At 34.4% G+C, this 26,506-nt stretch overlaps 1 protein-coding gene across 1 annotated transcript in view; it reads left to right on the top strand.

The window, feature by feature from the left end:
- DNAH5 (dynein axonemal heavy chain 5) overlaps positions 1 to 26,506 on the top strand; it is a 118,606-nt gene that overhangs the window by 26,235 nt on the left and 65,865 nt on the right. The window contains exons 15-36 of the mRNA XM_066186224.1: positions 1,804 to 2,010; positions 3,643 to 3,814; positions 5,187 to 5,332; positions 7,355 to 7,483; positions 7,994 to 8,270; positions 9,203 to 9,393; positions 9,475 to 9,574; positions 10,872 to 10,996; positions 12,341 to 12,542; positions 13,426 to 13,661; positions 14,903 to 15,121; positions 15,848 to 15,910; positions 16,816 to 17,054; positions 17,857 to 18,097; positions 18,567 to 18,766; positions 19,579 to 19,732; positions 20,381 to 20,544; positions 21,206 to 21,362; positions 22,373 to 22,585; positions 23,393 to 23,617; positions 24,870 to 25,042; positions 26,126 to 26,304. Of these exons, the coding sequence (XP_066042321.1) occupies positions 1,804 to 2,010; positions 3,643 to 3,814; positions 5,187 to 5,332; positions 7,355 to 7,483; positions 7,994 to 8,270; positions 9,203 to 9,393; positions 9,475 to 9,574; positions 10,872 to 10,996; positions 12,341 to 12,542; positions 13,426 to 13,661; positions 14,903 to 15,121; positions 15,848 to 15,910; positions 16,816 to 17,054; positions 17,857 to 18,097; positions 18,567 to 18,766; positions 19,579 to 19,732; positions 20,381 to 20,544; positions 21,206 to 21,362; positions 22,373 to 22,585; positions 23,393 to 23,617; positions 24,870 to 25,042; positions 26,126 to 26,304 (4,012 nt within the window). The remainder of the gene's footprint in view (positions 1 to 1,803; positions 2,011 to 3,642; positions 3,815 to 5,186; positions 5,333 to 7,354; positions 7,484 to 7,993; positions 8,271 to 9,202; positions 9,394 to 9,474; positions 9,575 to 10,871; positions 10,997 to 12,340; positions 12,543 to 13,425; positions 13,662 to 14,902; positions 15,122 to 15,847; positions 15,911 to 16,815; positions 17,055 to 17,856; positions 18,098 to 18,566; positions 18,767 to 19,578; positions 19,733 to 20,380; positions 20,545 to 21,205; positions 21,363 to 22,372; positions 22,586 to 23,392; positions 23,618 to 24,869; positions 25,043 to 26,125; positions 26,305 to 26,506) is intronic.

Raw genomic sequence — 26,506 nt, 5'->3', positions numbered from 1 at the left:
AAAAGTAAAGTCACTTTAACATACATGCACTCGTCTACCAGGTACGGCAAAAAAATGTGACCACCGCTCCGTAGTCTCTCCTCTCGAGGCAAGAGGAGCGCACACGGGTGTGGACGTGTCACGGAACACAAGGTGGAGCTCCTGCTCTACTCCTGAACAAAAGAAAAATGCGAGGGGGACAAGCGTCCTGTGGGGAATACAAATGGAACACGAATAGGGCTGTAGCTTCTGCTACTTTTTATTCTTCTGTACAATGTAAATGTTAATCTTAGTGTTTGTTTCTGAGATTTCTGAACAATTTTTCCCCTCTTCTTTTGTACGTGTTACGGATGGTTAATATCTTACTAATCCAGGGTTTTTTTGTTTGTTTGTTGTTGTTGTTTCTTTTTTTTTTTTTAATAGAAAAAGATTCAATTCATTTTTTCTCTATAGCAGATGATGTTTAACTTGGACATATTAAAATAATAAATTACCTGGAAGTGTAAAAGTTATTATAATTATTTGGCAGTGTAAGATTTGTGCCTTCAATGTACCCCTTATTTCCATTGCCATTTTCTGTTACCTCAACAATGAAAACTGCATGAGAGGAAAACATAAACAAGAGAGAAGGACTTGAGAGTGGGAATAATGAGTATGAAGCTCAAAAATGAGTAGAGTAAGATTTGCTGTTGAACTTTACAGAAAAAAAAAATCAGCTTCTCTTTAAGGCAGTCAAGTTTTTGTTGTTTTTTTTTTTTAAGACTGATGGTAGTGGATAGAGCATGACATCTTCGTTGACAAAAGTTGATTAGATTATTTCTTGAAAAATGCTGTGTAAAATGTCTTGATAGTACATGATATTGCTGAAGCAAGCAGTATACTTAACTATATTTTAGACATTGAAAAGTGGTGTAAATTTTCTTTGTTCCATAAAAAAAGAACAAAGTGCTTTGAAGGATATCAATGGGTTCTGAAACTGTGGCCTAGAAACTCTCCATCTCAGTGTAATGTGATACATGAAATTTGATGAGTGAATAAAGAACAATAAAGTTACATCAACAAAAGGACAAATGGAAAATAAGAATAGCAGCAAAGTTTTTAATGTAGGAAAAATTTACCTGCCTAAGGCTGGACTGTTTTTTGTTGTCAGCCAAATTTTCAGTGTGTGGTGGTCTAAGGAATGCTGTCCTTCCTAATCACATAGAAAACAAGTGATCTTCTAATATTTAAATAAGGCAGTTAAACCAATTGTGTGATTAGGCTTTCCTTTTAAGAATGAAAAGAAATAAAATCTCTAATAAACATTAATTTTAGTATTTTAAAAGATTTACCTAGATGTTGGGTATAATAGTCAGTACCATTAAGACTGGTATATCTGTTAGCTATTGGAAAACAAGCAGAAGGAGAAATGGGGATAAGTAGATATGTGAAGAGGTTATCCAAGAATACTTTAATTCATTGAGGAGATTGTGTGCAGCCTTATTGGAGAGTATGCAGTAAGTTCTGAGGAGATGAGGGTTAAGATTTAAGGTGGTTGAAGCAAGAAAAATCTATGGCTCTGATTTGTTTTGGACTGTGGAATGCAGCTTATAACATCCAAGACCCAACAGAAAAATATCTGTCAGATAAACAGCAGTTTGATTATTAAGCATTTGGGTCCATACACATTGTGTTAATAAATTTTTGTTTTGGATTCATATCCTTGACATCAATCTTTGTCAGCAGTACCTGATTTTTGTATCTGTCAAAGTGATATTTATGTGCAAACCAAAGTATTTTGTTGTAGTGGCTTGTCTGATCAGGAATGATTTTGTTTTCCTGCAGATTGAATTAACTAAAAGTGGACTTCAAGCGACACTCTTGGTAAAAGCTCCAGAAACAGGAGAATTATTTGTGAATTTTGACCCTCAGATATTAACTCTAATCAGAGAAGCAGATTGCATGGCTCACATGCGCCTTGAAATTCCACCATTTGCAAGTGTTATTCAACAGCAGAGAGACTGGTACAAGAAGATTGCCAACAATTTGCATGTGGGTTTACTTTAGTTATTTTATGTATGTGTACTATACATTAAAATGCCTGTATTCTATACATATGGAAGAGGATAAATTAAGATCAATGATTATACACTAAGAAAACATTTGCAAATCTATTTTCTTATTTGCATGACTGTTTTGAGGCACTTAAAATTTTTTCTTGGTTTTATGTTTTCTGTGAAGCAATTTCGCATATGCATGGGTTTGGGGAAGCTCTGCAGAGTATGGGACAGAGATGAGAATGGGGAAGAAAGGAGGTTTGCAAAATGCTTTATGCTGTTGCTTGCTTTCTAAATGCTGAGCAATTTATCTCTCATCCAATAATGAAGTCAACATTGGGTAGCATTTTTTTGAGAGGATACCTGGGAGGGAGAAGCAGGTTGTCTGTTTTTAAAAAGTGTAAAGCATGCAGCAAGTAGCAGCATTTTTTTTTTTCTGGCACCAGTGTTTTACACAGATGTCTGTGGAACAGTTTAAAAGGAGAAGCTGAAACTTCCCTTTTCCTTGTCTTTTAAGTCCTTTGGATCTTTTTATTTGCCTGTGAACAGACAAGACAATGACTCAAGATAAGGATTCAAAAATAGGTGTCTAGAATCCTATAGTTTTAAAGGACTACTTGAGGCTGAAATTAAAAAAAAACAACCTCCCACAAAAATAAGTCATAAAATCTTTATGATCTTAAGTCATAATGTTATTGCCAAACACGTGAAACTAGATCAGCGGGTTAAAGAGGCATTAGAAAGAAAATAGTATAATAAAGTTCTGGTAAGGCTGATCTTATTAGAATTTTTGGAAAGTCCATTTAGATGTATTTTCGTCATTGAGCTTCTTGTCTTCTGTAACACTCATTTACAGACTGAAATTTGCAAGATTTTTCTGTTATGTAGTTTGAGCCCAGACGGCAACCAGGCATCACACAGTTGCTCCCTTACTTCCCTCCTTAGAATGGGGGAGAGAATCTGAAGGTTAAAATATAAAACATGTGAGTTGAGATAAAGGCAATTTAATAAGGAAGGCAAAATTTGCATGCACAAGGAAAAAATGAAGGAATTAATCTGGTAATAGGCAGTATCACAGCTATTTGGGAAGACAAACACCATAGCTCTGAGTGTCCCCCTCATTCCTTCTTCTCCCAGCTTTCATTTTTAAGCATGATGTCATAGGTGTGAGATCCCATTAGTCAGCTCGGGTCCTGGCTATGTTCCTTCCTGGAGTCTTGTGCGTCCCCAGTCATCAGCAGAGTAGTGTGAGAAGCAGAAAAGGACTCAATGCTGTACGAGCACTATTTAGCAATACCCAAAATATCAGTGTGTTACTAACACAGCTGTGGTCACAAATCTAAACATGGCCTCATGTGAGCCATTGAGAAAGAAATTAACTTCATCACAGCACCAGTGAAATCAAAGATTGATTTCTGCATGAAGTAGTACTTCAAAATGAGCAACAAATAGTGAACTTCTGCCAAAAAAACCTGAAAACCTTTCCCAAGCAATTAATTATAACTTCTTAAGAATTTCAGTAATGTACATACAGATGAATTTTCTGAGTTTAAGTAATAATAAATTAGTGTACACAACGAGGTTCAAATCAGGGTGTATTAACTAACGTTTTCATTATTTATTGCAGGTGATGTTGGCAGAATACAAAAGAATTAAACTGAAAATACAATACCCTTTTGAACAACTGATGGCTCCTCGATTAGTAAATGTAGAGGATGCTATCCAGCCAGGTCTAATGTTACTGAACTGGACATCCTTGAATATCGAGAAATACATCAATACAGTTTTTTCTAAGCTAGGTTGGTTGCTTGCCTCTTTCCATTAACCACTGGTTATTTGTTCTGAACAAATGCACGTTATATTGTGAGATTACAGTTCTTTATGTGATTTGCACTTAATTGATTTATATATTAAAGCTATCAGAATTTTCACCAGTCTTGTATTTCATGAAACATTTGTTTTATAGCATCACCTGCTTTTTGTCTTGTGTTTTCATCAAATTTTTTACTAATGTATATGTCAGGCAGTTGGGATTACGTACATGAAGTACGTAATACATACGTACGAACATAAATTATGGTGCAAAAGACCCAGTGTATTCTGAATTTAAAGAATGATAGCTACTTTTTAAAAGGGCTCCTAGGTTTAAGACGTTTCCTATTCCTGCTTTTTTATTTCTATAATGTACAAAACAACTTCTCAGCGAATAAAACACTGACTCAGTTGGCACTGTCATTGCTCAGTAGCATTTCATATAATTTTTTGTTTTAATATCAATCTCTTTTAAACTAATTCAGCACACATTTTGGACAACAGCTTTAGAAAACAGATGAGCTTGTAGTGTTTTCAAAAGATTATCACAAGGTTGTACTGACATGCGTTTTTTTTCTGAAGATACCAAATTCCTTTTTCTTCCACTTAATTAATACAGCAAACAGATTTTTTTTTTCTTGAAATTGCATAAGTATTTATAGTGGAAATTTTCTTCAGTTGGAATGGCAGATTAAAGTGCATTTTGGATGCTACCATGACATTATGTTTAATTTAATTTTGAATAATACAAGAAACTTGAGTCTGGATTAGGCACCTTGCTGCTATTTCAGCTTCAGCTTTGAGAACAGATTGCTATTAAACTTTGAAAATTCTAGTGATTGTTTTCTGTTAACTGTTGTTTGGCCTCTAACCTTTGTTTAATGCATAGAGATTTTATTTTCTTTAAATTTCTGTTGCTAGTGGATTCTCCAAGTTGTAACTAGTTCAAGCTATAGAAGAAGATGAAATATTGTTTGCCCTCAACTAAATATTAATGTCTTCATGTTTGAACTATGTATCCCTAAATTTAATCATATATATATTTATTACTGATACTGTATTTTATGTCAAAAGCTATATGATATATATTTTTACAATAACTTATATTTATATAATATTATCTTCTGGCATGTAGATAGCATATGCCAAGTAAGTATCTGTTGTGCAAAAAGTTAGTTATGATTCTTGTGGTGAAGCTTGCCATAAAAGTTTAGATGTTTGAAGTAAATTGGTTAAGGGGCAGAATTCATTTACAATTAAATATGATAGTTTGTTGAGGTAAAAATGTAAATGTCACTCTGCAAAGGATATTGATTCAAACTTTTAAGCCTGTCTTGAATCTTCTGTTTTCTTCAAAAGCTGGGCTGGAGTTGTTGCTTGATCGAGTGAATGACTTGGTTGAATTTCGTATCGATGCTGTCCTTCAAGACATGAATAGAGTGCCACTCTGTATGTTGCCAGAAGGTGAACCACAGAGCTGTGAGGAATTTCTTCAAAGGACTAAGGTTAGTAGATAAAAGTTTCATGAAGAAGAGACTGATGAATTTGAGTTTAGATATTTTTCTTTTTTATGACTTAAAAAATTCTGAATGCAGAATTAATGAAGCACACATGGGATACGCTTGGAAATCCCCACATGGTTGGCTGGGACCTTAAAAAGGAATAGAAGTACCAAATGCAAAGAGATCTGAGTTGAGATCTTCTTTTCTATTCATTATTAATGTCAAGCCACATAGTGTATCCTATTTCTTTTACACTTTCATATCACTCAAAAATTTTACCTCTATGAGAGTATCTTTTTTTTTGTCATTATTCCTGTTTAAATAAGGGAATTCTCCAGCAGTTGCCTGAGGAGAGTAAATACTATGGAAAGGATTGTGTAATGAGTATCTCAAACTCTCCTGCGTTGGTAATGGGATATGGAAAATATATGCAGAAATACCTGGGTGAGGGTGTTCTGGGAAAAGACCCTTCCTTCATCCCATCAAAATACTTTTATGTTGAGGGTAATTAATTATAAACGTGTAAATTGTTGGTTAGGAAGCTGATTAAGGTCATGGTTAAATTGAATGTCAGACTAATTTTGTGAGGTTATATTAAGGGATTGCATTTTAGGTTATGGTGTCTAATGTGTTTTCTCCTGAGACAAACTTTGATTTGATAAAGACTGTAGAAAATCAAGTAGATAATCCCTATTCTTTTTCTCTCGTAGCAATGAATATTAAAAATGAAAGTTTTGATTATCGTAGTCTTTAGCTTTTTTGGCCTTTTCTCTTTTGGCCATTGTAACAACTCACCTTTGTTAAATGCAGAGTAAAACTTAAAATAACATTATATGGAATGAGTGGTAGTTTGTAAGCCTCACAGTCCACAGCTGTTTTTGTTGATCCTGCTGCTACCTTCCTGATTGGGCAGGTTCTAAAATGTGTGTTCACTAAGGTAAAAATATGTGAGAGTAAGCACAAAAACCTCTCTGCATAGTATGATAACTTGAGAACTTGCACTGCTACCTACCAATTACACACATGGCAATTACAATGGCCAATTAGTTGAGTTAGCAGAGTACGTGGTATAAGAACCCCAGTTATGGGTACAATGAAAATAATAACAATTTGTAAGTTTATTGTAATTTTTAATTAGAGGAGACTAGAAATAACTTCTGTCACCTAACAGATGTCTTTAAGTTTCTAAAGAGATTGCTGCAACAAAAATAATTACCCAGTGGAAAAATCCCAGAGTACTTTGTTTAGTGTTGCTGCCTTCACATCTCCCTTCTCTCTCAACTCAACAGAATCATTAGGCCAAAGATTTTCTTAAAATTTGGAAATGGCTGAATATTTCCAATTATTGATTTTTAATTAAACAAAGGTAGTCATGCTTGTTTAAGCTGATTGAAATATAGGATAACAAAGAAGTAAAAAATTAAAAGGCTGTTATAGATAAAAATCATAGTTAGCTGAAGCATACTTGATTGATTTTATTATAAGTATTGGATAAAAAAGATGCACAATACTGTAATAAATTTCTGAATTTTATTTAATCTCATTCTTTGATTCTTTTCTCTCCAGATGATAATTTTTGTGTTTATTTTAATAATAAATACAGCTTGTATAGATTTTATCTTCTATTTAGCTATAAATGGGAAATATGATTGGCTAATATTCATTATGGCACAGCCAGTTAATGTAAACTGGCAATGATTAAAAGAAGTGTTGAATCTCACATGTCTACATTGGAAAGTTAAGAAAATTAAGAAGCCTTTTAGTGAAACTAGGCATTATAAACATTGATTCATGATATTAACTAATGAATCATGTGATTGAAGAAAGAAGCCAAAGCAATGTTCAAAGACATTTATGATGCCTTGTCCATATCTAATATTTTGGAAAAAAAAATTAATGTTGTTTATAGATCTGGTTTTTCATAAATCTTAGGCCTTGGCATTTGTTTTAATAGAGGCCGCTGTAACTGTGAAAGTGACATTAGAATTGTGTCAATAAGAGCGTATTGTTTTGGTTTGATAACAGGAGCTCTGTATAAAAGGTTCTCAGACTTTACAGTTAAAAAGCTCACTGGTGGAAGCCTCTGCTAATGATCTGATTAACATGTTGCTTGACACTGAGGAACAGGTCAGTAAAGAAGATGAGAAGTCAATTGTAGCCAGTGGTGAAAAAAGGGACAAAAATACGGGTAAGAAGATTGTATTGTGTTGCTTGGTGTTTGTTGTATTGTGTTTCTTGATGTTTGTTTCTTTTTCATGCTGATAATTTGTTTTGGGGAACATTGTAACTTAGGTGACTGAAGTACTGAGTAGTATATAATGTCTAAAGGCTTTTCTTTGAATTTGCCTGGATAATCAATAATCTAACAATCATTTATCATCTACAAAATAGGTCAATATTATTTATATAACTTGGACGTTGAAAGCTTTGTGCCGTGGAAGTACTTAGTAACCTTGGTTAATTGCTGGACTTCCTAGAGAAAGAGAATAGGAAATAATATCTAAATTTTGATGATAATCGTGCCAGTTTGTCCTGAATAAGAAGGCAGATAGGAATAAAAGGCCTATTACATTGAGGTGCAGATTAGAAATGAATAATTCTGCACTTAAAATTATTTCTGACACCTGCGGAGGTGTTGCTTTATGGTATTTTCAAGTCCCTTAGGTAAATTTAACTAACTGGATTTATGATGTTTTAGCAACAGAAGAGGAAAGAAGATCAAAAAGCTTGACTTCCTCGCAAAATTCCAGTGAGATCTGGGCTCGCTTGTCTCCTACAGCAAAGAGGAAGAGAATGGATTTAGAAAAGTTAGAGGAAGAAGCCAATGAACTGCTTTCTTACTTCAATAATTGTAACATTGATGCCCTTTTGAAAGTCATTCGAAACACTCTGGAGACCATCCGCAAGTGCATTCATGCATCTTCCACCATCAGCTTCTTAGGTGGCTGCCTTGTAGTACATTAGTCTTTTAAGCCATATAAAGAAAAAATGTAAATGTAATATCTCATAACTGCATAAATAAGAGTCACAAGTGTAAAAGAGGGGAAAACAAAGAGATTTTGATTAAGCTGTCGTCTTAAGTTACAATTGATAACATTGTGTATTTCCAAAGGTATTTTTGTCTTGTGACAGTAGGAAAGTGTCATTACAATGCTGTTTCTCTTAGGACTCACTGTACTGTTCTGAAGCCAATATTATATTTGGAGCTAGATGTGATTGATGAGTTTCTGATAAGACCTTGATAACTTGATAAGTTATCACTTAAGTTAAAAATTATCATCATTACCTTGACAAGTTAAGGCCTTGATAACTTGACAAGATCTGTTTGACCTTGCCTTTTACATAAAACTGTATGAAAAAAAAAGATAAAGGTGTCTTTTTTCTCTTACTAATTGCCTTCAGATATTTCCATACACTGTTTTGAAGTGTTTTATTGTTGCATACCTTTAAGAAATAAGGGCAGTTGTCTTTGGTCGCTGTAGTTTATAAGGCATAAAATACTATAAGACTCTTAGGAGATTCTGTGCCCAATTTAATATGCTGACTGGGAGTACCAGCCAGATAACAAAATTGTCTGCTAAACAGAGTTTAGCTGTACGGAATAAGCTGAAGAGGAGATTCATGGAGAAAAATAGCTTTGCACTTTTCACTTGTGTTGCTGTAGAGTTTAGCAGTACATCTAATAAACTACTCAGGAATTCTTTTTCTCTTCAGATATTACACTCAATATTCTACATTAGGAGATATATTTATTGCTATATAAACTTATATAGTATTTATACATATTTATATCAATGTGTAGTTTGACGTCTTGAAAAAAAGTGAACAGCCTTTTTGTTTTTCTTTTGTCTCCTGTTTTTGTTTTTTATTTAGAAAATCACAGTATGTCTAAGCAGAAAAAAGGTGCTCATCCAATAATTAGGACTAATATTAACCTATCTATCCCTAATATCATCATTACACCCTCGTTGGATGAAGTACAGCAGACACTAAATAAAGCTGTAGATTGTATTGTGAAAGTAATGAAAGGAGTTCGACAGTGGAGTACGGAGAGAATATCCAAGGTTGGTTTCTTTAACAGCCTTACTAAGAACTAATGGTGCAAAACTACTGCAAATAAAAAATAAATGTTATTCTCTCTTCAGAGGAAAGTGTTAGAGAGAAAAGTTGCTCTGTTGCGGTGTGGGAGCAGAGACAGTGATTCTGATGATGGAATGAAAGAGACTGGAAAGAAAAACATCCATGGTAATGATAAACTCTGACATCACTAAAATTGAATGTTAGGTAAATGTGATTTATACAGAATGCATTGGAAGATATTAATTACAAAATACATCAAAAAAAGTAGACTTGATAGATTTTAAACAACCTCATAGATTTTAAATTGCCTCAGAAGAAATCTCTTTCTCATTAGAAACGAGGTTTGCCACTTGTCATTCTGTGGATTTGAGTAAGGGGATTTTTTTGTGCTTCTTGGAGAGTTTTACTGCTTTGGGTTATAGCATATATATTGGTCACCATTATAGTAACTTTTGCTACAGAATAGTCTTTCATGATTTGCCAGTGTGGTTTGTAATTTGGCACACTCAAATGGCATCTTAGAACTTGTTCTTACCCTTTAAGATGGGTAAGCTGAACTTTCACAATACCTGATATTGAATAGAAATGTAAATTGCAATATTGGTGTAGGGAGGATTGAGTAAAAGATTAAATAGACTAGAACTTCTAAAAGGATTTTCATTATTCTGTTTTGTGATCAGACATTAAGTTATTGAAGTCATTGATTCAAGGAAATTTAAGATGGTATATTTGATTGGGTTTCTCTTTTCTGAATTGGTTTAAAATCAAGCCAAGTTAATTGTTCTACATTGTACCCGAGATTCTTAAAAACTACTTTTGAGAGTCTTTTTAGATTAGCTCTCTCTTATGCACCTAAAAAGTAGGACACTAATACTTGAACTGGTTAAGAAGTTAAATTAGTCTTTCAAAACTAAGAATTTTCCGTGCAAGAAACGAGATTAAAAATGATGATAAAGTCAAACTTGTGTATGTTTGCTAACTGATGGACTTTTTAAACCTTTATTCCTTTCTTGGGGACTGGTTATGGCCATCTTCTCAGAGTTAATGTTACTTTGTATTTCAAATTGTCAATTGTGGGGTATTTCAAAAAATAAAAAATGGCTTAGTGATGATATAAAGGTAAGCAAACGCTGATATATAAATAAATCACTTAGGTGAAGCGTACAAAATAAACCTTGTGAAGGTGGGAGAGAAGAGGAAAAATTTTGTTTGAAAGATTGGAGTGGAACTTGTTCCAAATTTTACAGGGTGCCTAGATGGAGCAGTTTTACTGAAATGGAGATGTTTATGAATTTATGTTGGCATCCTTAACTTCTAGTTGCCTTTAAGAATACCTAACTTTAAAATGCATGATAATTGAAAGAATATGTCATTTGGTTATAAGAATTTAATTCTCCTAACCAGTATGTCTGTCCTAAGCCTGCTTTCATATTTGAATCCTCTTTTATAGATAGTGTGTCAGATGCAGCATCACTCAGTTCATCTGATCAAGTGCAAAACCAGAACTACTTCAAGAATATTTCAGAGAACAAAGAAATTATTAAATTAGTATCTTTACTCAGCAGTGCCATCAATTCTACAAAAGGAGTAAGACAATAGAGATGTTAATTTAGCATTACTCTCTGAGGGATATTAATGTATTATTTTTAATATCCTTGGGTATTAAAAGTAGTATTGTAAGTCTATCCTTGGGTATTAATAAGGGTAGGCATTTAAAGCTGCGATTAATGAAAACGTTTAGTATAGTGGATGGAAAACATGTGGCTGAAAATTTGCAAATATGCTTTGAAAGTGTACCATGGATTAAGCGTACTCTGTTCCAAGATTTGAGATTTTGAATATTGCATAAATTAAAACATCATAAAAAACTCTAGATGTAGTTGTGTTGTGTGTAACTAATGAAGCCAACATGATTTCTGCCACACTATGAAGAGGTTGTGAAGGTTTTTAGAAAACAACTGTCTGTCAGATTGGAATTTGTAAAGCAGTGCATAGGATTTGCTAGTGTAGGTTAGGATATATCTTAAAGGATATGCATAACTTCTTTACCTTGTTCTTATTCTATGCACTCTTTAGTAAACTATATTTATTTAGGAAGTTCTGCATCAGTTTCTTCTGGGACTTTTTAAGACTCTTGCCGTGTGGAACTCTTTGGCTCAAGGCCTTGTAACTTCAGTGGTGCTAAAGCTTATCTACCAGACTGGTGCTGAGTAGTTGATAATGGTGGATGGTTATCATGGTATTTTAAAATTTGGTATTTTGTAATATTGTAAACTTTTATCATTTAGCCAGCTTTAAATGCCTGCATGTACTGTATCTATTGTAAGTAATGATGTGGGTTATCTCCCGCGGCAGTCATCTCTCATTTACTTGTTTAATTAGATGCAGTGATGATTTAACTTTTTCACATTTTTCTGAACTCCTGAGAACCAAAAAGAAAAGTGTGTTCTCTTCCACAGTCACTAAGTGATATTCAAATCAAAGAGACCTGAACTGATTGTAGAAATTAATGATTTAAAAAATGTTCTCATAGCTTCATTATTTCAGAATGAATTTTTCTTCTTATGTTGGGCCCTGGAGCTCAAGTTTCAGTTTCTAGCCCAAGAAATGGCAGGGAAGGACAAGCCTAATGTATCCTGGTTTTAAACTTTACTTCCCACTGATTCTAATGATTTTATTGACTGAAGATTTACTTAATTGGCAGATGTTTAAACTAATCTGACAAATTGGATGTGATTAATGTAGAGTTTTTGGCATGATGTGAATGCCAAAATGAAACTTGCTTTAGCATAAATTTAGTTTAGTGAGGTGATTCAACTTGCTTCACTGTGGAGTTTGTAGTGTACTCTATGGAGCAGCTGCTAAGAAATTATATGTATGCTATATATGTGATGCTTGGAATCTTTCTTAGAACTTGTAAATGTCTTTCAGGAAGTTCTTGCAGCTTTGGAGAGTTTTAGTTGCTACCACCATATATGGCAGAGAGACAAGGAGGAAACCATTGATAAATTAATGGTGGGAAACCCACTGCTCTCTGAATTTGAATCTGAAATTCTGCATTTCCAAGGCCTGGACCTGAAAATCAATTCTGAACCTGAATACATCTGCGTGGGAGCTATTGCACTGTACACTGGTAGAGTTCAGCTTTTCTCCAGAGACATGTACTTTCTGACACCAGTAGGATGGAGAAATGTGACAGTTTTGGATGGGTGAACTAGATTAAAATGGAAAGGAGAAAGGGAGAGAGAAGGACTCTCTCGTTTTGGCTGTAAATGCTTGCAAACTAAACATTAACACAAGAATATCTGTGAGGCTCAGCTGGAGTTTATTACCTCGCCTGGGTACTTCTGCTCACTTATGTGGTGGATGGTAGATGTTTGCCCATCCTTCTGTCACTGATTCCCAGGGGTACCTATTTCATGGGACTAAGTTTATGTTAATTTTTTCCTTGCCTGGCTGCATGCAGTGAGACAGCTGAACCCCCTGTAATCTAACAATTCCACCAATGTGATGATCAAATTTTGTTTTCTCAGCTTTCATAATTAGACTCCTAATTTCCTCCCCACATTATTTTTTTAAAGATTAATTTTTTAAAATATTTTAGTCTTAGATGAGAATATTAACCAATTCACTAGTGATATATTGGACAGACGTTTGTATAATGGTAAGTAAACAAGATGATATCTATGGAGTCCAGTCTCATCTTTCCAGTGGGCACATGCTAAAAATATCTATGATATCTAATATATATTAATTGTTCAACATTTTTAGATGCTCTTTCCAGTAAAAAAGATGGTAAATTCTGAGAAGAATAGGAGGAAAGAAATCTTGAAGTGCAAGCAATTTTATAAACCATTTCAAGGTGCCCATGTGATTTCATCATCTCTGTATATGAAGCATGAGACTGAAAAACCAGAACTGGCACCAAAGAGAACACATGTAATAAAAAAGATTAAAAGTGCATCTTTAAAAATATCTATAATATCTAATATCTATTAATTGTTCAATATTTTTAGCTGATCTGAAGCTAACACTGAGGTCAGAAACCAAAACCTGGATGACTTTGCTGGGGTGTCATTGCAATAAGAAGTACAGAACACAGATGGAAGCAATTTTGACTTTTATAGAGGAAACTGGCAAGAAGTTAAATCGCAGCATCGTGGACCTCGATGATATCAGAATAGCCATGTCAGCTTTAAAAGAGATCAGAGAGCTACAGATCTCTATTGACGCTCAAATTGGCCCCATTGAGGTAGCTAGTGGGAATGTGGCATGTATGGGTACTGTTTCAAGAGAGCAGTTATTTTCTGGGTTAAAGCTTAACAGTGAACTTTGAAAATGTATGATTTAATATGTGTTGAATGTTGAGTGACAGGCCTGTTGTGTTCCTGTAAACCTTTTTGTGTGAAATTCTGATTTGGGCAAATGTAAGCTTGCTGAGGTGAGAGGTGGTTTAGTGAGCAGTGCAGAAACTGAGTGATGTAGGTAAGAGGAAGATGAGAATGCAGGTATTTAATGCAAGAAATCTTTTAATACTTTGTGGAAGAAGTCTGTGTATGAAAAGGAGTGAGATTCCTAATTTTTTTTTTTTTTAGCGAAGCCCAAAGAGGAGTAAAAAACTAATATTAAGCAGACTACATGAGATTGATTGCTTTTATTGCCTATATAGGTTAAAATAAACAAAAGCAATGGACTTCTTTAAATAAGTTAATGTGATAGAAAGCATTTACTGAACATCTGACAAATGGCAGACTTTAAAAACAGGTGGTTACTGTTTCTCTGCATTCCTGACCAGAGTATTTATTTAAGAATGCTGTAATATGGCAAAATGCACCATTGATTTTTTTAGTAGAATTCTTTTTTCTAAGACATGTTCATGATTCTTGATTGCCCATAATTTCATTACAAGCTTCCAATTCTGCAAGTAGGAGCCTTGAGTCTCTAGGCACAAGAAATGGTGCTTCAGGTTTTTGAAAGGGTGATTGGCATATTTTCCACATAGTGTTGTAATAGGCAGATAGTTACATTTCCATTTCTGCAATTTGGCTGCAATTTGGCTACAATTTGATCAAACTGGAAAACATGAATGAAACTAATTCCACTTCATACAATAATTTTCAAATTAATGTTATGCTGTAATTTTCGAAATAAGTTATGCCATAGGTTCATTGCTGCCCTACCCTGTTTTTATTTATAGAAAGTGAATTTCAGTTGTGTTTTAGTGAAAATTCTCTAAGGGATTTCAGTATGTGGACTGAAAACATATTGGTGGTGCAAATGGAAATCAATGCTCTGAGAAAAAAAAATTCAGATGTTTCTTCCTGTTTGGTATTGGTTTGCCAGATTTTGATAATGACTATGCAAGAAGAACAGAATTTCTTTTTCTAAGAAATCATTCTCCATTCTTAAAAATTTTAAATGTTAGCATACATATATGTTTACAAAGTTAACTGAAGTTACCATTTTATGTATCTTGATCCAAATTTCTGGCAGGAATCCTATGCTATGTTGAACAAATATGATCTACTTGTTGCCAAGGAAGAGACAGAGAAGGCGGACACGTTGCACTACACTTGGGAAAAACTGCTAATCCGTGCAAATGAAGTGCAGAATGAGCTCATTGCTTCGCAGCCAAACTTCAGAGGAGAGCTTATTAGTGCAGTAAAGACTTTTACTGAAGATTGTGTGCAGTTCTATTCAGATTATGATCAGGCAAGTGTTTCTATTTTATTGTGTTTGAGAAATTTTAAGGAACAGTGGGAGCATGGAAAGGTTTTTGGATTTGAGTAATTAATGGGATGGTTTTCTACTGTTGAATAGGTTTATTCTTGTTAAGATGGTGTTTGAGTTTCAGTGCAGGGCAGGTTTAGTTAATGTTTTGTATATGACTGATGTAAGTAATAGTGGTAATTAGTTCTTAAAAATTAAGATAATTATTGACATATTTAAGGGTTTTGAAAAACACCTAGTTACCATGAGCAAATGTGAAGGCTAGGATTAATGATAAATGTTGTTAGCCAGAAGAGTTTTCTGATGCTGGGTATATGTATAAGTGACTTAAGCTCTCGCATTCTTTTTCATTAGAAAATAAATGAATGAAGTTGAATTAATCTTGTATCATCTTTTAAGTAATGCTGACTTTTGCTCAAAAAGTGTGCTATGATTTCCTAGCTTTTACAGTGAAAAGAAAAATTTCTACATTAAAAATGCAATTAGTTGCCTACTTTGAAATTTTTGTTTAATCCTTTTTAAAAAAGTGTTTGTTGTGTAGTAGGTTAACTGTCATCTCTTGGTTCAGTTGTTAGCTGATCTGGGGAGAGGATCTGGAGGCTGCAAAAATGTTTGAAGTTAGCATTTAGAAAATGCTGATTAGAAACAACTTGTTATTCTCACCCTCTAAATAAATATTCTCACTTTTTTTTTTTTTTCCCCTTTTAGAATGGGCCAATGGTAGTTGGTTTAGCACCTCAGGAAGCCAGTGACAGGCTTACTATATTCCAGGTACTGCTAATTCTAAGACATAACTTAATACTTCTACAAGTGAGCTAACACCTAAAGGCTGTGAGAAGGAATCTCAATAGTTGAATGAACTTTTATTGGCAGATAGGGTTACTGATTTGGCTAAGTCTGTTTTGTCTTAGTGAAAGCTAAATTGGAATTTTTCTATGCATATGCAAGGAACACTGTTTAAATCTAATTTTTTTAGGAGTTAACAGGCTGCATAGATAATGAGTAATGATTACTAGATACAACATCCTGATGAGAGCCTTCCCACAAATTTACAGTATTTGGCTATAAGGTATAATTGTGTTCATTCTTGCGTTTATTTTTTGGTTGAAGTCTGCCTTTGTATCATCATTAATATCTCTTCTTGCAATAACAACTTTTAATGCTTTTCTTTTTCCCATACTGCTATTCGACTTCCTACTATGTTCCCTGACTTTTATTGCAATTGACAAATTATGTTTTTCTTTGCTGCTTTAATGGTAGTAATTCTTCCTTCAACAGTCAATAAAAGTATGCACAGCATACTTGGAGAAATAGAATTTGCTTTATCTGCCTTTTTTTTTTGCTTTGTGTGTCATGCTTCACCTCTTTCAAGTGCAATCCTAGCATTTATTGTTCTGTCACTGTGCCACATGAAGTAAATGGCTTTCCTGTCAGCTTCTAAAATGTGCCTCTAAGCTAGCTAAAAGTTACTTTTCTCAAGAAAATTGTTGACAAAACTGTTGACAGTGTAAGCTGTTACTATCTCTCTATATCTTTCTATTATTTCCCAGATTTTAGTCTAATTCAGCTCTAACCATCATTTTGGATCTATAATATTTAGTTATTTATATTAACTTTTTATTTATTTATTATTAAGTTATATTATTTAACTTTTTTTTTTTCTTTTTCTTTCTTAGAATCGATGTGATAATCTCTTTCAGAAATATCTTACTTGTACAGGTGGAGAAGATCTTTTTGGTTTGCCAGTTACTCGGTGTCCTCAACTGCTTGAAATAAAGAAGCAACTGAATCTGTTGCAGAAACTCTATAATCTATATAACAGTGTCATTGACACAATCAGTGGCTACTATGATGTCCTTTGGTCAGAATTAGACCTTGAAAAAATTAACAGTGAACTTGTGGAATTTCAGAACAGGTGAGAAACTGCTTCTGTGTTAAAGTTGCCTAAAGCACTTCTTGAATATGATTATAATTGGTCAGCAACAATAATCATATAGAAGCATGTATTTATTTGTTGAGGCATGAAAAATATGAATTTAAATTGAAAAACATATCCATTACCAACATCATAGAACCAAGAAAAATTTAGATTCTAAATGTTGAGTATTATTGTTCCTTAGACAGATTCTTGGCTATCTTTTTTAATAAGCTTGGAATGTACATTAAAATTGTTATTTATTTTGTCCATGAAGGAAAGTTACTCCTTTTTGTTGTAGTGTTGTTTTTCATGAGAGATGGATTTATGCTAGATGTCAAAGGCAAGTTAGTGAATTACTGAATAGTTTTTCTACAAAATGGGGTATATTGCGTGCATAGAAACGGAACATTTTATCAAACCAGGAATCAAAAAAATTAAAGAATTAAACCGTGAGGAACAGGATGTTTCTAGAACTCAGAGCAGTGCATTCCCTGAGTCTCACCAAAAGATGAAATCAAAATGTAGGAAATTTCAACTGGTTTTGAAGATTGCTTGCAGAGAGTTATTAAAATTATGCAGCCACAGTCCTTAAGGGGAGGCTGTAGGTGCCTACCTAGGTATCAGCTATCGATATAGACTGGAAACAGGTTTTCTCACATGGAGAAGCACATGCAGAAGCTCCAAATTACAGGTAGCCTGAATTTGGAAGGGATGTGTTCTGCTGTTAAAACCATATACTGTGGCTTCAAAGAAAGACTATTTGACACTTTTGGAAAAAGCTTTCTTTATCTCAATGTAGATGCCGTAAGCTCCCTCGTGCTGTAAAGGAATGGCAGCCTTTTCTTGACCTAAAGAAGACCATAGAGGACTTCAGTGAATGTTGCCCATTGCTTGAGCACATGTCAAGTAAAGCAATGATGCCTAGGCACTGGAAGCAGATTACAGATCTCACTGAACACAGATTTGATGTGGAGAATGAAACATTCAAACTGAGGAATATAATGGAAGCTCCACTATTAAAATATAAAGAGGAAATAGAGGTATTGTGAAGAAAGAAATATGGATACATGAAATGAGCAATCTGCTTGTATGTAGGAGTAATAGTAGCAAGAAGGAAATCAAAATATTTCTGTAGAAAAAATAAAGAAATGGACTATAACTTCAGGTTTCTGTATAAAACAATGGCACAAATATATTGTGGTGTCAACATATTTTTTTTTTTTTTTTTTAATCATGTCATTTGGCCCAGGAGTTAATTTGTGAGGGTACCTTGCTTGGTGACATTAAACATATGAAAAGTAATCACTATGTTATAATTTTATTCCCCCCAGAGTTGATTAAATTGTGATGTGGTATACAGCTATGCTGTTTGTATATCTGTAGGTCTTTCCACTAAATAATTGCTCATGAGCCTAATGCTACCTAGTGTTAAAGGAAATAAGAGCTAGATTCATATACCAGGGACTTGAAGGATTCATAGCTTGTTTTAACTTCCTGTTTATTTAAAAGGATATCTGCATAAGTGCTGTGAAGGAGAGAGACATTGAGCAGAAGTTAAAACAAGTGATAGCTGAATGGGATAACAAGATGTTTATCTTTGCAAACTTTAAAACTCGTGGGGAGCTTCTTTTAAGAGGTGACAGCACGTCAGAAACAATTGCTACCCTGGAGGACAGCTTGATGATTCTTGGTTCTCTCATGAGTAACAGGTAACACAAAGGGGAGGAAGGGAATGGGGGGAGAGATAAAAATATTAGCAAAAGGCTAATATTTAGTGAACAAATCTATCACAGAAAGGAAGGTAAATAAAATCTAGATGAAACCTAAGAGCTTGCTTGTCCTTGAACTATTCATGGGCTAGTTCTTACTGTGTCTAGTGTATCTCCCCAATAAGATATAGATGTTTTCTTTTGAAAACATGTAGATACAGCTCAGATTTCCTGAATAAACAACTGGAAAATTTTTATTGATGCAAGAAAGTGGGGACAAAGACGAGAACACTGCCTGGCTATGGCAGGCATACTATGGGCATTACAAGCACTGCTTCTCTGCGCCTGTGATAAGTCATTGCCTCATGCCAAAGGTGCTGAAAATCCCAGTTAAAGTGAGCTTCAGTTTGTCTGGTTTCACATGCCAAAAGACATGGATAAAATAAGGAACACAGAACATGATCATCAGGCAGATGCTCTAAAGCAGGTGTTTAGGAACTCTGTGAGTTTACAGCTTTCAAGATGTTGAGTACTCCCTTTACCTTAGAGGGAAATTGAAGCCTTGCTCCCATCCTACTTCTGTTGGGTCAGACCCATGCTATGCACCTTGTGTACACAGCACCAAGCTGGAGCTGATTGGATTTAGAGCTTCCACCTAGCTCAATTAAATTTTTATACTTTTCATTTGAAAAATTTTAAGCATAAAAACTAGTCCTCATCCTGTGACCTATATGCTGCTTTTTAAGAGTCTTGTTTTCTTCTTGAAATAAAGAAATGCCTCTCTTTTTTTCTTTCTTTTTTTCTAATTGTAGATACAATGCACCATTCAAGACACAGATTCAGAAATGGGTGCACTATCTTTCCAACACAACGGATATAATTGAGAACTGGCTGACTGTGCAGAATTTGTGGATTTATTTAGAAGCTGTTTTTATTGGTGGTGATATAGCAAGGCAGCTTCCAAAGGTTTCTAGACATGCATTTTTTCAGTTTGCTTGTCAACATTTTAAGAATAAAACTTAACTGTGATGTCATAATTGATGCAGTGACATAAACTTAATTTCTTTTAATATTTAACGAAACTGGTCTTGCTAGGAAATTAGGTAAGCAGTGTCAATGGAAGGCGTGGTGTGAGAAAGAATAAATGATCTGTTTGCTCTTTTGTTTTCTAGATTGTAAAGCTGTTAACTAATTTGTATTTAAGCATCGTGCTTGTAGTAGCTTTGTCTAGCAGTACGTGCCACTAGCATAGTAGTACCTGGGAATCCTTATCTTAAACTTTCCTGCATAGTTTTCAAATTGAAGATGAACTTCAGTTTTAGAAAAAAATCTTCAGATTTGAAGCTTCAATACAAGTATAATGAGTTTTCTGTCTTTTTCTCTAGAAATGTAAGAGAAAGTACATAGCAGGCTTGACAGCCAAGTATGAAATAAGCTGTATTGTGTAAGCAGAAACAATTGTGTCTAAGCTGAAAAATTTTTACAAGACATGTTATTACTAGTGAGAAGATTTTTGTTGAGGTTACTGGGTGCTGGTTCTGGAAGCAGGTGCCCTTTCCCTCTTCTTCCTTCCTCCATTTCTTCCATTTCACATTCACTGTCATGTTTCAACAGGAAGCAAAGCGTTTCTCTAACATTGATAAATCCTGGGTAAGGATCATGACCAGAGCTCATGAAACACCCAGTGTTGTTCAGTGCTGTGTTGGAGATGAAATAATGGGACAGTTATTGCCACATTTACTGGAACAGCTTGAAATCTGTCAGAAATCACTTACAGGGTAAGATTACTGCGAGACCACATTCTTGGCCAGATGGTTGTGCATTGTGTAACTAGGGAAAGAGCAATTGCTCAAGTACTGTCCCATGAACTTTGAAAAGATTGTGTTCTTACTCTACTATAAATTCAGTTGAACTGAGCAAACAAGTTAGGAGGATAATACACCACCTCCAAAGAAATTTCTACCAACTCATGGTTAAGTATTTGATTTGTGGCTAAGGTGTCACTCACTGTCTATCTCTGTTGAAACCAAAGCTGGTTTCAGCTGAGTTTCAATCCAGAGGGCAGTCTAGATTTGTGTGTCCCATTCGCACTTATCACAGATCTGGAAGACATTCAGCTCCAGAGATGTAAGTAACAAGTAAGAGAGCAAAAGTGAAAATATTTTATTTCAGTTTACTTTATTTTCTTTTTACTGGTGATTAGATTATATTAAATAATAAAAGTTTTCCATGAAATGATTTCTGTTACTAAGAGAGTATCTTTAAAGCAGATGCTTAACATGAATGCGTGGTGGATAAAAATTGTCATTGCTACAGCTAAAAATTGTATATTAAACTGTGAGAAATGCCACTTTTAAAAAGGAAAGGATGTATAAATTAACCCAAATCACTCACCTTCTACCCCCTCCTGGCTTCTTTACCAATTTTTTAACAATGCAGGTACCTGGAGAAAAAGCGCCTGCTATTTCCACGATTCTTCTTCGTGTCAGATCCTGCTCTCTTAGAAATTCTTGGCCAGGCGTCCAACTCTCACAATATACAGGCACATCTGCTGAATGTGTTTGACAACATTAAAACCGTCAGGTTTCATGAAAAGGTACTGCCCACACCTCAGTGTTACATTCCTTCACATTGGCAATGTGTGATATTTGCTAAATTAGAGACCTACTTGGTTGCATAAAGCATTCTACTGTTTTACCTTATTCACCAACTATTTGATGCTGAGTAGGCTTTCTTCATTTAAGATTTGTTTCATATCCTCATTTATGACGTAATAAAGCTTCATGTAGAATAGCAAAAGAAAAATTTGCACCAGTGCTTAAATTTCAGAAAAATCCACCCATGTACTGAACTTTTTTCTGTGGCTCCCTCTCAAATAAACTTTTGAGTCTTTAAGAGCTTATTTGTATCTTTAAATTGCCTGTATTTGTATTTTTCCATTAATTTTTTTGATTGTAAGAGAAAGCATTTCTACTGTTTCTGAGCTGTCCTTACTATGCCATCAGACACGTTTGAAGAGCACTTTTCTTATACCTTTTACAAGAACAAGTAACAACATATTTTCCTAATGTATGCATTTTCTTAGAAACTAATTACCTCCCCATGCTTTTGAAATTGCTTTGATTGTCCATGTTCCTTAGCTTTTCTGTATTCAATATTTTTGATTCTAAGGCTGTAGATTTTGTTAGGCTGTTAACCCACCAGTAGTGGGGGAAGGTTTCCTTTATTGTGACTGGAAAGTGGATCTTGTCACAGAATCACAGAATGAGTCAGGTTGGAAGGGAATGGAGTGTGTCATCTGGTCCAACATCCCTGCTCAAGCAGGGTTATCCTAGAGCACATGGCACAGGATTGCCATTGAAACTTTAGTGAGATTCAGGAATTGTCAATATATTAGGGTTTGTCTCTTTTTTTCATGACAGTGTTTTGTTTAAAGCCTTTCTGCATAGCAAAGTAATGATTTAATAGTCTTTACATTTCGTTGAACAAGTGGACATAATTTATTTGTTACTTAAATCAGTGTAATGGAGTGATTGCAGAAAAATACAAATTATTGTAAAAATAAATGACATGTCTATTAATACAAGATATTTTTGCTTTTATTAGATATATGATCGTATATTGTCAATTAATTCACGAGAGGGTGAGACTGTAGAGCTGACTAGACCTGTGATGGCTGAAGGTAATGTGGAAGTTTGGCTCAGCTCTCTCTTGAAGGAGTCTCAGCTATCACTACATCAAGTTATTCGCCAGGCAGCTATGGACATCCAGGAAACAAGTTTCCAGATTACTGAATTTCTTTCTACTTATCCAGCCCAGGTAATATCATTGTTAGATGAATGAAGAATTATTCACAGATATGTGTCACGTTTTCCTTGTCTTGGCATTCAAAGCTTCAGTCAGTGTTAAATACAAAACTAATTTTTTTTGAATTGTCTCAGTCTTTTAAGTTTCAGCTTCACATAGCTGAAACCAAAAGAAGGTAAATTACCCTAAAGCTCCTGTTTAAAAAGTATGCTGAATGCAATAAATTAATATAATGATGTTAAAAATATTTATTTATACACTTAATAATTGACTACTGGAGGAAAAGTAGTAAAATTGTGTGTTTGTTCATATATTCAGGATAATGCTATGTATTGCTAAAGATTTGAAACTGAGGGTAGTGTTGAGAGAAAATGATTTTTTTTAGCAGAAGCTTCATTGGTGATCAGGAATGTTGTTGGAGATGGAATAAAGACTTTCAGAAGAAAAAAACCTTATGATATTTATAATATATTTAAAATATTTATAATATAAAGAAAAATATTTCAAACTGAAGCAAAATTATTAACTGGTTAATTATTTTTCATATAAAGTATATTTGTTGCATATAGTATTTTTATATGCACTGTAAGTTATATTGAGCAGTTGTATAAGCAATGCACTATAGGCAGTATCTACAAGACTGAAGTTCTATACCTTTATGAATGCAGTTGGGACACACAAAACATGACCTCTGTATGAATGAATGAAAAGAAATTTTATAGTAGGAGAATTGTTTCTTTTGTTTTTTCTGTGTCTGTGAATGTAGATTTTAGGTGAAAGAGAAAAGATTATGAAGCATATATTTCTATGTTTCCTAAGGTTGGGTTATTAGGAATCCAAATGATTTGGACAAGAGACTCAGAAGAAGCTTTGTCTCTCGCCAAGCAGGATAAAAAAGTTATGCGCAAGACAAACCAGTTTTTCCTGGATCTTCTGAACATGTTGATCGATATGACAACAAAAGACCTCAGTCCAGTTGAGAGAGTTAAATACGAGACATTGATCACTATTCATGTGCATCAGAGGGACATTTTTGATGGTCTTGTAAGTCTTAAAAAATTAACAATGAATTATGAGGGGTTTTCCACATAAAACAATGTGAAATGATAAGAAAATATTATGATACCTATGAACTCCTGCCTCATAAGATAAACATTTAATTTCGTGACTGTAATGCTTATGTGTCCTCGAATATTATAAAAATGCTTATGTTGTTTCAGCCATGTCTTCTTAGTTTCCTTTTAAGTAATTCAGAGCGTTTTCCTCACCCCAAGCAGCAGCAGAATTTTGTAATGTTTCATGTTTGTCCACTAAGTTAAACACCTCTGTTGTGTGATCACTTAGGGACTTCTTTTTCCGCACACATTTTGTTGCAAGTAATTTTCCTTTTCCTGGACTACATTATGGATTTCTACAAGTAAATAAAAAGAATATAGAGTTATAGTGCAGGAAAAAGTTTGAAGCTGGTTGAAGCTGATAATCCTCTCTGTTCTAGTTTCAATAGCATACCTAATTATTACATAGGGATTTCTTTATTCACTTTACACCTTCTAATGCTGACACAGGATGCTAAAGTAAGGAAAATAAAAGCATTTAGCTTAATCAAACTTAAAGCTAACCTACCCTTTTACCTATAGGAAGTCCTGACCTGATTCTGAAATTAGGCTGTCCAAGAAAACAATTATTGAGTTTTGGCCCATTATTGATAGGCAGGAATTTATCTTTTTATTGTAGAATCATTTGTTTCTAGTTATAAAAGTTTTATGTAAAGTGTAATTTTTAGATACAAGCTGACATTTTTTAAAATCCTGTTTTAATTTTCAATAGAGGGACTGTGACTTATTTTCCGCACCATGACACTGCTTTGAAATACCTTTTTTCCCAATATACGTGTGGTTTCATAAAATTCTTATAGCAGTTTGTAAAATCAAATATCACGTGTACTTGACTCGTGTAAAAAAAAATGGTAGAGAGGACTAAAAGGAATGGCAATTTTAAGGTTAAACTGAAATGGTTCTTGTTTGAGGCTTATGGACTGTTCATTTGTATTTAGAATTTTGACACATTCGTCTAAAGCCTTAAGTTCGTCTGCTAAGTATGTGATTGAGCAACAATGCATTAGCAATTTTTTTGGTAAAAATCCAGATAGGTTCTCCACTATTGTTTAGTTACTAGCTTTATACCTTTCATTATGTTTGCAGTACTGCCTTTGCATCTACTACTCAGACACCATAATATAAATGTGAAAATAAATGTTAAACATGAATGCCACAACTTTTCTTCCCTCTCTTCTTAGTGCTGCATGCATATCAAAAGCCCTACGGATTTTGAGTGGCTGAAACAATGTAGATTTTATTTTAATGAAGACTCTGATAAAATGGTGATTAAGATCACTGATGTGAGCTTCACATACCAGAACGAATTCTTGGGCTGTACTGACAGGCTTGTCATAACACCTCTTACTGACAGGTGAAAAAGACTAATTTTATTCTTTTATTCTTTGCTGACAAACCTTGGCTTTTACAAGAGCAATTTAGTCATTCTTGTTGGATGCAACGTTCATCTCTGCAGAGTTTATTCTTCACGGTCTTGTCAAAGTCAGTAATTTCATATGGAATGCTTCAATATTTTTGTTTCTGTGCCCTATAATGTGACTAATTTCTGACTTATTTTCTGCCACACACATGCATTGGTCCCCACATAAATGATATATCTGACCTTCATACTTACATATGTGAAGCCAGCATACCTGAGGATCTGATATACCCAACAGATAAAATATGTAGAGATGCGGGACAAAAGTAGGTGTTTACAGACAAGCTCATGAAAAGAGCTAAGGGAGAGCAGACAGGAAAAAAAAATTATTCAGCTGCAGTAGTATGGAGATCTTTGATCTAAAAGGATGTTGAAAGAATTGCAATCCTGTTAACAGGGAGATCTACCTGTCTAACTCAAATAGCACAAAGGATGCTTTATAACCTATCAATGTCAAAATGAGGACATTGTTTGTTTACTTTTTTTTTTAATTATTCCATACAAAAAAATTCTAGAGCTACTCCTGACATATAATTATTAGCTGGTGTTTTGCTGCATTATGCATAGATGTTTCATTTATGAAAATGGGACGCATTGTGTGATCAAATGTTAAAGATGGATGAGAAAGGTTAGATGTCTTTCATTATTGTACTCCACAGTATAATGTATTTAAAAACTACTCCAGATAAAATAACCCAGTATCCATGTTATTCAAACTAAGATTAGGCAGCATCTCTGTATCTGCTTTCTTCCCTTCTTGTGGTCTTTCAGATCTTGCTGATAATTGAGGATTATCTGTTCTTTCACTTTATGTGTGATAAAATGAACCTTAATATTTCCTGCATCAGAGACTGGGTGAAGGGGTTTTGTTCTTACTGATCCAAATTGTAATTAGTGTAATCTAATTTCATCACTTCCCTTTTCTCTTTAAATCAGACCTTGTGTAAGTTCCTCTATACTATACAGGCACTATACAGAAATCAATCTGCTGCAGCCTGTTTGATTGTTGCCTTTTAGATGTTACATCACTTTGGCTCAAGCTTTGGGCATGAACATGGGTGGAGCACCTGTGGGACCTGCAGGAACCGGAAAAACTGAAACTGTGAAAGATATGGGAAGGTGCCTTGGAAAATATGTGGTGGTCTTCAACTGTTCAGACCAGATGGATTTCCGAGGACTCGGAAGGATCTTCAAAGGTAAGATGTGGACCAAAGGTAAGCTGTTGGCCAAACAGTCAGTTGTTTTCTGGGGTGCACAAAGCACAGTATAACTAACTGGGCAGAGAAAGCTATTGTTCCACTGTTCTCAGCTTTGGAGCAGCCTCATCTCAAGTACTCTTTGCAGTTCTGGAGCCAACAATGCAGCAGCATAAAAAATACTGGAATGTATCTAAATGAA

Source organism: Chamaea fasciata, unplaced genomic scaffold (genome assembly GCF_029207755.1).
Source record: "Chamaea fasciata isolate MVZ Bird 193981 ecotype frontalis unplaced genomic scaffold, bChaFas1.0.hap1 SCAF_1, whole genome shotgun sequence".
In the NCBI taxonomy this organism is placed as follows: Eukaryota; Metazoa; Chordata; class Aves; order Passeriformes; family Sylviidae; genus Chamaea; species Chamaea fasciata.
Note: the sequence above shows the minus strand (reverse complement) of the source record. Positions and strands in the feature narration are given on the sequence as shown.